Source organism: Xenopus tropicalis, chromosome 9, assembly GCF_000004195.4.
Source record: "Xenopus tropicalis strain Nigerian chromosome 9, UCB_Xtro_10.0, whole genome shotgun sequence".
Lineage (NCBI taxonomy): Eukaryota > Metazoa > Chordata > Amphibia > Anura > Pipidae > Xenopus > Xenopus tropicalis.
This window is the reverse complement of record NC_030685.2, coordinates 52,204,115-52,214,776: the sequence shown is the minus strand read 5'-3', so window position 1 is coordinate 52,214,776 and position 10,662 is coordinate 52,204,115. Positions and strand designations below refer to the sequence as shown.

The 10,662-nt window shown below is 44.1% G+C and overlaps 1 protein-coding gene across 1 annotated transcript; it reads right to left on the bottom strand.

The window, feature by feature from the left end:
- Positions 1-856: 856 nt before the first annotated feature.
- Positions 857-4,989, bottom strand: fzd7 (frizzled class receptor 7). Its single transcript, NM_001016741.2, is given in 1 exon segment — positions 857-4,989. A coding segment is annotated over 1 exon segment (1,647 nt). The 5' UTR covers positions 4,665-4,989; the 3' UTR covers positions 857-3,017.
- Positions 4,990-10,662: the final 5,673 nt, after the last annotated feature.

Below are 10,662 nucleotides of genomic sequence, written 5' to 3'. Positions count from 1 at the left end.
GCTGGTCAATTTAATGCCAAACAGAGCCTTCTGTAAGCTGCCAGTCCACATAGGGGCTATTAAGTAGCCAATTAAAGCTCTTATTGCTTCCCCCAGGAATTTTTTCATGCTTGTGTTGCTCCACAACACTTTTTCCATTTAAATGTGGCTCACTGGTATAAAGGTTGGGGATCGCTGGCTTAGAGTATACTGTATTTCTATTAATGCGGTTTAAAGATAATGTTACATCAGGTGTCTTGATCTATGCTGTCCTCATTCTAAAAGCCATCATAACATTTTTGCTGTCACATCTAGCAGCTTCTTCCCATTATATTGTATTGGAATCATGCAGCCTACAACACGCTGGAGTGAAAAACAAGAGATGACTGTGCTCCCATAATTGTTGTAACTAGCAACCAGTGGTAATACTTGGCCAACTTAACTACTCTCATCAAATAGACAATCACAAAGCTTTGGAGGTCAAGCCAACCTATAGTACATGAAGTGGGTAGATACGTTACAGGCACAAATATAAGTGAATAAGTACTATTAAGCACAATGGTTGGTAGCAGATAACCAGAGAAATATGGAAACATAAGTGAAGATATGTAGGAAGGTACAGAAGATGTTGTAAAAGGTCCTAGTAGAAGAATCTATTTTTCAAATACTTGTATGTATCAGAAATCAATGCTGCCTTGGCTTTAACAAGCAATAAAGGGGCTGAGGAGAAAACCCCTTAAACACAACACTCTTGGTTTTACTGAACATGAAAAAGCTACATAAACATTATGATGAAAAAAGGAGAGGAACTTGCCTAATAAACTCACATCCATATATCCCTACCATTTTAACATAGAACACAGAATACAAACATGTTACCTAAAAAAAGAAGGCTTTATTGAGTGATCTGTACACAAGATAAAGTGAGGCTTGTCTTGCCATTAAGTCAAAAAGTAGAAACATATAAATACATATATATATATCTTAGTACAAAATAGTACAGTTATATACAAAAAATATAAACAATGTAGTCTTCATTTGTTTAAGATGACATGCACAAAAAAATTATTAAAATAATCTTAATTCCATACATAGTATCTGACTTTAAAAAATACATATTATGCAGCAATTGCCAAGATCCCTGGAAGTTTATTGTGGTCACTTTCCCCATCACAAAAAAAGCCTTCTGTAAAACAATCTAGATGGGTTGTGCAGACAATACATTAGGGCTGATTAAAAAAAAAAAAACAAAACAAAAAAAACCTTGTATGCCAAATCTTAATTCCCAGATCTGAAAGTGTTTTTTGCTATGGGGAATGTTCAGAGTTAATCCGCTAAAGAAAAGGCAATGCATAACAGCCTCCCCATATAATACAACAGAATGAACATGGGGAAGACATAGGGGTTTATTTAGCAGATTAACTCCGTATTATGCATTTAATGTAGGGCAATAAACAAGAAATTTACATATAACTGATCTGCTATCTTTCATTACAAGAGGCGTTTCCAACACTGCATGGCTTTGCATTATAGGATACATTTGCAGGGACTGGTCTAATATGAAATGTTAATTAGACATTATACAGAAGAAACTATACAGTTCAGATTTGAAAGAGATATATCACTTACAAGCTACTGGCTATACAGGCACAAATTCATTCAAATTCTTCAATATAGTAGATCTGACCCAGATAACCAGTGCAAACACCCTAATCCCACAAAGGATAGCTGATCAATAATGCCAATTTAAAAAACAATTGAGGAATGGAGGAGAGAGAGCAATATTATACCCCCTGCAGTGCAAATACTCTTGAATAAAAAAAAAGTACGGTGAAAGTTTGTCTAACATTGGGTAGAATCTGAATTAAAATATATTTTATGTATGATGCCTTGTTGACATAACAGTGGGGGCCACTCTCTACCAAAAGGCACTATTTGCCCAGCTGCTGGTTAGGTGAAGCCCTATTCAGAGGAACTTTAATTAACTGCCTGCTGGGTGCTTAAGGGACACAAAGTATTTACCATGCACAAGCCTTGATCTGTTAGGTAAACATAAAAAATCTCTGTGCCTAGCAGCTGAGTAAATGACAGATGCAGGAATGTTACTGGCTGATATCTATTCCATATGGTATACCCATCACTGGTAATAGCAATCTATTTAGCAGGCAGTGTGGCTGTTACCGCAAGCCAGACTGGCAGCAAAAAAATGTAAGGGCCAACAAGAGCACTAACACAAGTCAATGTTTGAAAGAGCTGTAGCAAACACAAATGTACATATACATGCATAGGAACTTGAGCTGGGAGAAAATGCATTAAAACCAAAATATGATAATGGGGGAAGCATTTGTTGCCCTTATCAGACTTCCTGTCTGAAAAGCCTAAAAAAGGCAGGGAAAACAGAATACATCACACCGAGACAAAGAAACCATGCACTTTTGTTCTGAGATATCATGCTATCTGCCATTGTGTGAAGACATTAACATGTACACATTTGTGAGCTTGATCAGAATTTTATAGGCATTTAGGATTAGTGGCCTTTTAACTACTGCTGTGTGACATAATGCAAGTGAGGGAATGAATAACAGATGCCAAAGTTACACATTAACATATATCTGCTTCCATATTGGATTTCCTACTATACCCTGTGTTAAACTGGCCCCCACTCAACCACCAACTATCAGATGTCTAACCTGAGCCCTCCATTTGTTGTGTAACAACCCCTGGCACCCTTAACAGCCGTTAGGTGATACTGGGAGTTGTAGTTTAACAGCTGTAGTGCTACAGGATAAAAAAAAATTGGTTTCAACAATGCTAAATCTGCACAGCTTCCACACCCACCCCATTAGACCCAAACCACTTCCAGCTAGTAACCCTATAGTCCAGACTGGGTCAGCCCAAGCACTTCATTATGAAGAATTCTTTGATGGGGAGAAATAATGTGCATTAAGAGGGCTTTCATGGGATGTCCCCAGTGAACTTTAGTACCAGTAAAACAAAAGTCCCTTTAATTCCAGTAGAGGCCCTGTGTTGCCCCATGTTCATACTGCAGTTTCCCCCTTGCCGCCATTACTGAGCCTGTGATAAAACCTGCGCCAGGACTGTAGGGTTTTACCAGACCAAATCCAAAAGCTGGAGGTGATGCCAACAATCATGGTCATTAAGTATTTGATCATAAAGACCGTGAAGTCCGGGCTCATGGGGGCAAAGTTGTAGTTGGGACAGGGCACAGCAAAGCCTTTGCAGGTCTGTACCAGCCAGGTCTTTTCCCATGTGTCCCTGAAGGCCTGCTCGTAGAAGTAACAAGCCAGCACGATGGTGGCCGGCACAGTGTACATGACGCTGAACACCCCGATGCGCACCATCAGTTTCTCCAGCTTCTCCGTTTTGGTGCCATCGTGTTTCATAATGGTCCTGATGCGGAACAGGGACACGAAGCCGGCCAGCAGGAAGGAGGTGCCGATGAACAGGTACACGAAGAGGGGGGCGAGTACGAAGCCCCTCAGGGAGTCCACGCTGTTGATGCCCACGTAACACACCCCGCTCAGTATGTCCCCATCCACCTGCCCCATAGCCAGGATGGTGATGGTCTTCACTGCGGGCACTGCCCAGGCTGCCAAGTGGAAGTATTGCGAGTTGGCCTCGATGGCTTCGTGCCCCCACTTCATGCCCGCCGCCAGGAACCAGGTAAGGGACAGTATAACCCACCAGATGGAGCTGGCCATGCCGAAGAAGTAGAGGATCATGAAGAGGATGGTGCAGCCCTCCTTCTTGGTGCCCTGCGCCACAGTCCGGTAACTGTCCTCCGAGAAGCGCTCCACGCACACCCCCCGCTCCTCCAGCAGGAACCCCGCGGTGTAAGCCACGGCCACCATGAAGTAGCAGCCGGACAGGAAGATGATGGGCCGCTCGGGGTAGCTGAAACGCCGCATATCCACCAGGTAGGTGAGCACGGTGAAGAGTGTGGAGATGCCGCACAGGATGGCCCAGATGCCCACCCACAGCCGGGCGAAGCGCACTTCTTCCTCCTTAAAGTACATGAGCCCATTGGCCTTGCCCGGCTCGCAGGGGGCGCCGCAGTCCTTCTCGCCCAGAAAGCGGTAGCCCAGGTAGGGGGGCACCTTGAGCTGCCGCGGGCAGGTGAAGTCCCGGTTGGGGTGAGGGTGGAAGGTGATACTGTCCGGCAGGTAAGGGGTGGGCCGGGCGGTGGGGCCGGACGGACTGTTATCCGAAGTGTTCTGCCCCACGCAGATCTCCCCCGCTCCGTGTACCGGGAAATTCTCACAGCGCAGCCGCTCCGGCCACTGGAAGCCGAACTTGTTCATGAGCGCCTCGCAGCCCTGCCTGGCTCTCTCGCACAGGGACCGGCAGGGGGGAATGGCCTGCTCCAGCACGGTGCACACCGGGGCGTACATGGAGCACAAGAAGAAGCGCAGCTCCGGGGAACACTGCACTTTCACCAGCGGATAGAACTGGTGCACCTCCAGCCCCGCGTCCTCCTGGTTGGTGTGTCCGAGCAGATTGGGCATGATGGTCTGATTGTATGCGATGTCCGTGCATAGAGGTATGGAAATGGGCTGGCAGAATCCATGGTCGGGCACGGAGATGCCCTTTTCTCCGTGGTACTGCTGGGCAGATGGGGAGGGCTGCAGGAGTAGGCAGAACAGCAGGGAGACCGTAGCGAACATGCCGGGACCCGGGCGGCAACAGGTGATGATTCGCGGGGCTCTGCAGACAGCAGGGGGGGCTGGAGAGTGAGGCCAAACCAGCTAATTCTCCTCTTTCGGAACTTCTCCGCTCCTTCTCTGTACGAGTCCGCTCCTTCTCCGTACGAGTCCGCTCCTTCTCCGTACGAGTCCGCTCCTTCTCCGTACGAGTCCGCTCCTTCTCTAACTCGGGATACAGAGAGCAGCTCAGCGCACCGATTCCTTACGCGCCTCCGTATTCACGCTCTTACATGCACAATCCGAGGAACTTTCGCTTATTCCTCTGAAACTTCAACGTACTTTCCCACCTCCACAGCCTATCATAAACTGTTCCCAATCCACAACGCTCTCCTTTTAAGAGGGTTATCAACAGAAAGGGCGGGTTTTGTGTTAAACTCCGCAGGCCCGCCCATTATCCAAGTCCCTTCTTTGGACCCCCCATTCACAAACCTTGGCCGAGCAAAAAGAAGGGGCGTGGCTTGGGCGGCTGACCACGGGCCAATGAGAGGCTTTGTTTTGCCTTAGGGCTTGTTTCTCGATTGGCTGGGCTTTTGCCTGGCTTGAAGGAAAAGACCAGGGATGGGTGGGGGGTGCTGGAATCCGAACAAAGCGAGGGGCGATATATGGGGGAAGGGCGAGGTTCTGGTTTGTAGTGAAACTGTGGGACTGAAAGTGTGTGAGAGGGAAAAGTCCTAATGCAGAAAGCAAGTTAGCATTTCATTTAGACTTTTATTTACTTGAAAACGATGAGACCAGGACTGAGCCACTTTTCACCCCCTCTCTTCTATATATGTCTATCTAATATCTATCTAATCAATAGCTATCTAAAAAATGTAAAACATTTATTTATGTCTGTTGTGAAATTGCACAATGAATAGAGGCTATTTTAATGCATTATTCTCTCAGTGCTTTGTTTATAGCAAGGGTTGAGCACATTTTAATAGTTAGAAGTCAGAGTTAGAGGTGGAATGTTATCACCCCCTGCCTGTACAGCTACTAAAATTAGGTGACAGTAAATGGAGCTAATGAGCTTGTAAATGTGAAAGTGTGGGTTAGCCTTCTTTTTATGATGGTGTCAGGCTCTGCCTATGTAAAATACTGCTAATGCTTTTCTACACACTCAAACATGGGAGAAATGTGCTGGATGAAAACCAGTTTCAGAACAGTAAAACAATATTACTAGTACAGGTATGGGATTTCTTATCTGGAAACCCATTACCCAGAATGCTCCAAACTACCAGAAGGCCATTTTCCATAGAGTCCGTTATAAGCAAATAATTAATTTTTCTCTGTAATGATAAAACAGAGTGCTTAATCCTAACTAAGCTGAATGAATCTATTGGTGGCAAAACCATCTTATTGGGTTTATTTAATGTTTAAATGATTTTTTACCCCAGGTTCCAAGTATAATTGCCTATATAATTTCATCAGCCCCGTTAAAACTCACAATCTGTCTTTATTGCCTTCTCTTGTTTTTGTCAGCCTCCTTTCCCTCTTTCCCCTCACCCCCTTTCCATTCTCTTTTTCCCTAGAGGGTTTCTAATAAGTCAGGTCTGGTCTTTGAAATATTAGGATTGAGCCTAACAGTAATAAATATGTTAACACCCTGTGTTTTAAAAAAAAAAAAAAAAAAAAAAACGTAATTATATGTATTTTACAGGTACATGACACTGTTTCTTTCTGAATTTATGTTGAAAAGTTGTGTATGCTTACTTTTAGGGTATATTGATACTCTAAAGAAACTATATAATTACAAAGATTGTTTAATATTAAAGCAATAGGGTTTAAGACACTGACATCTTAAATTGGCTTAAAGGTGGGTATACACCGATATTAGTGTACAAAACAATAATCGGTGTGGGTATGGTGGGAGACAATGCGATCGATATTAGTAAAAGCCTTGGATATTGGCCGCCTTGTCAATCCAGCAGGACTTAAAATTTTGATCTGGTGCCTTTACAGTTGTTATAATGTTAATGCTGAATTATGTTAATGTTAATGCTGAATTGTCATTCATGTAAAGACATGTAAAGCCTACATTTGCCTACAATGTATATCAGTTAGGCATGTTTCCCCTGCCCAAATGGCATTATTTGTACTGCATATATCCCCTCCGCTTGCTAGTGCCATCACATTTTCCTAAAGCAAATAGAAGATTTCACCCGGTGGCCATTTTTCTCTGATACATAATCAGATACATTTAAATCTGCGAACAGCATACACACACAGACCCTTATTCAGCACACATTTCATCAAGAATACAGGCGCACAGGCACAACTGTCTGATAAAAGTTCTGCTTTGTTTGAGCTGAGCTCAGGAGAGTTAGTTGGGAGAAAAAAACTGAAGCAGACAGCTAGAGCTGAGTTTCTGTGGGAACCAGCAATGCCATCTCTTCACTGGCTGCTAAACTGGAAGGCATGTTTAGTAATCTGAGCTTAGAACAACTGAGCATGCCCACAAGCCAACAGCCAAAGCAAATTCCTGAGGGAGTGGGCTGAGTGGGTTATAGGAGGAGAAGGAAATCTAAGTGATTAAGGAGATGTTGCAGCCTTACTATTAACCCCTGGACAACCAGTGTGGCAGGTATTGAAAGATTTCAAAGAGGCTGTTCACTGATTAAATTTTTGTGTGTGGGGTTTACATGTCCTTTAAGTGTCCTGTTCTGTTAGGGCTGTGACAGAAATGCCATCCCACCGGCTAGAATGTAAATCGCCAGTGGGATGGCATACGCAGCGCGGAAATCGCAGAAGTTTCCTGTCTAGGCAACGTCGACTATTTCGGCAAATCACGCGCCGTGTATGCCATCCCACTGACGATTTACATTCTAGCCTGTGGGATGGCATTGCCCTAATCACAGCCCTAACAGAATAGTCTGTCATACACATTAAGATCATACACATTAAGATCTGCTCGCTTGGTGAGGTTGCCAAGCGAGCGGATCTTCTCCCAATATCCCCACCTATGGGTGGGCGATATCGGGCAAATGTAGGCTAATTCGATCATTTGGCCCTGGGGCCAAATGTTCGAATTATAATGGTGGCAATGGGCGCAGTCAGTTCAGGGACCACATCAATGAGCCGATGTGGTCCCGATCCGACTAAATCTTTTAACCTGCCCGATCGATATCTGGACAATTTCAGGTCAGATGTCGGTCAAGCAGGCCCCTCGTTGCTGACCCTACACGGGCCGATAAGCTGCCGAATCAGTCTAAGGGACCGATATCAGCAGCTACAATCGGCCTGTGTATGGCCACCTTTAGTCTTGCTAGGTTGGAGACAATCCTAGTCCTTTCATAGGCTGGAGTACAGAACGTGTCAGTATCACTTTAATGATAAACAGTCTCTGAGGGAGCATGTATATATATATATATATATATATATATATATATAATAGGAAATATGCGCAGCCTGCTTTCTTTAAAATATACAACTCCTAGTGCCCCATACAGATGTTGGGAGTTGTAATTCAGTAACACCTGGAGGGCTGCAGATTTACCATCTGTAATGTAATTCAGGGAAATGCAACCTTTGACACTACAGATGTTCCAGAACTACAGATTCTAGCATTTGTACAGCAAATTGCTCTTGGAGCAATACCTTCAGTGAGTGCTGGGACTGGTGGTTTTACAGTGTCTGGAGGCTGCTGACGCCTGTAATCATTTATTCACTCTAATATGCCTTGTCTGTATGTTTGAGTATGGTTTTAAAAACCAAAACAAAATTATTTCACTGCCCCTCTCTTTTGTAGTCCAGAATCATGGTTTCCCAAATTCAGAATATCGGAAGTCCTCAGTGGTTAAGTACAGGAAATTTCTGTTATGAAATAACTATTGTGGTATTTTGATGATTTCCTTTATTTTGTTTCCTTTCCTTTAAAGATCATATCTCTCTGATTCCAGTTTTTAGCACTAAAAGCACAGGATCCAAGTAAGGGCTCAGATTAAGCCCTGTCACAAGTTATGAAATTAGTGTAACAGTCATGCATTCCCCTTATTCTTTACCCTCGCAATAAATCTGTGCTACCACGGGAGATAAATCTCTTGCAAATACCTTCCCCTTCACTAACATTCAAATCCCTGTGTGTAAAACATGTTGGGCCCGATTCACTAAAGTGCGATTTAATGTGCGCTATTTTTAGCGTGCGGTAAAATTTTTATCGCGTCTTAATTTTCGCGACTTCTCGCACGATTCACTATAAGCATACTCTCGCTATTTTACGCGCGGTATTTCATGCGATATTCTTGTCGCGATAAATAGCGTGCGCGGTATTTTCCGCATGCACGCTATTTATCGCATGCGCTAATTGTCGCGACATTACGCACATGGCAATCGGCAGCATAAAAATGGCGAGAGCACAGAGTGCTAGAGAGCTGCTGTATAAAAGTTTATTTGCAAAAAACCCCCCCAAAAAACTATAAAAATATAAGTAAGAAAAAAAAAGAAGTGCTAGAGATAATAAAATGGGGGGGGGGGGCATTTAAGAATATTTAGCCAAATACTTAGGGGTCCGTTTGCTAAAGTGGCTTAAATTAAGTGGGAGATTTTAGACACAGAATAAATGGCAAATATGTTATGGGCACTTTATTAAACAGGGACAAATATAATATTGCAATTATTCTGGCAACAAAACATTGGATTGGCAGTTATCACACTCGCCAGAAAATACGCTACGTACTAATTAATGCAAGTTTTACTATTCAGCAAAATGGGCTAAAGACAAAATTGTTGCCAGAATATTTGCAAACATTTAACCCATATAGCATATTGATGCTGTTACTGATAAATGTAAGAGTGAAGGGGAAACTACATGAAAGTATAGAATACCATATCAAGGAAGGATAAATAATGAGACATTACCCAGTTCAAAAGTAGAAAAATCTAAAATTTTACTTAACCAAAAAATATTAAAATAAAAATAAAAAAGGGGGAAGGAAAAAAAAACTTAGGGCTTGCTGCCCTTGAGTTCCTCAAAGTCCCTCCTCAGTTGTGCCACTTCCCCCCGGAGCTGGGCCAGCTCGGCCTTCATTTTGTCCAGGTCCTCCTGCATGGACCGATGTGATTGGCCTTCGTTGCCAGGAGAACCTGGTGGCTGTGATCTGGGGGGCTGGGAACTCAAGGGCCGGGGAAACTGGGGGCAAACTGGGGGAGGAGTAAAGGGGGGGTGTCCGGGGCCTCCATGGCCTCCTCAGCCTCGGGGGCCTCCTCCGCCTCCTCCTCAGCCTCTGGGGCCTCGGGGGCCTTGCTTAGTCCTGGGGCCTGGCTAGGTCCTTGGGCCTCGGGGGCCTGGCTGGGTCCTGGGGCCTCTGGTGGTGGGGCCAAAGCTGGGGCCTCTGGGGCAGGTCAGGCCTCTGGGGCTGGTGCAGGTCGGCCTCTGGGGCCTGTGCAGGTCAGGCCTCTGGGGCCGGTGCAGGTCGGGCCTCGGGGGCCGGTGAGCCACAGGAGCCTGGTTTGCCTGGGGTTGTCCCTGGGGAGGAGGCGCCAGCTGATGTTCTGTGAAATAGTATTGCAAGATGTTATTTTGTGTAATATATTATTTATGCATATGTATTTGAAAATAGATGTGTATATATATATATATATATATATATATATATATATACAATACGAAGTGCTGAGAAGCTGCACACCATAAGGAACAATAATACCTGTGCCTGTGGCAAAACAAAATCTAGAAAGGCATGGGGTGACGGCACACACAGGATTTTCACAAGGAGTCACAAAGATGTGAAATAATATTCAGAGGTTTATTGTGACCAATGTTTCAGTTCCTCACTGGCATTATGGTTGAACGTGATGGACGTATGTCTTTTTTCAACCCAACTTACTATGTTACTATGTTACTTTCGTCATCCCTGACATTTCTTACATTTGTACCTTTAGTCAAATTACTTGCTAAATCTTTTACTGAACGTATACTGTAAAAGCATAATAAAGTACAATAATTACCTTCCGCAATTTCAGCAACCAGATCTGGACTCCT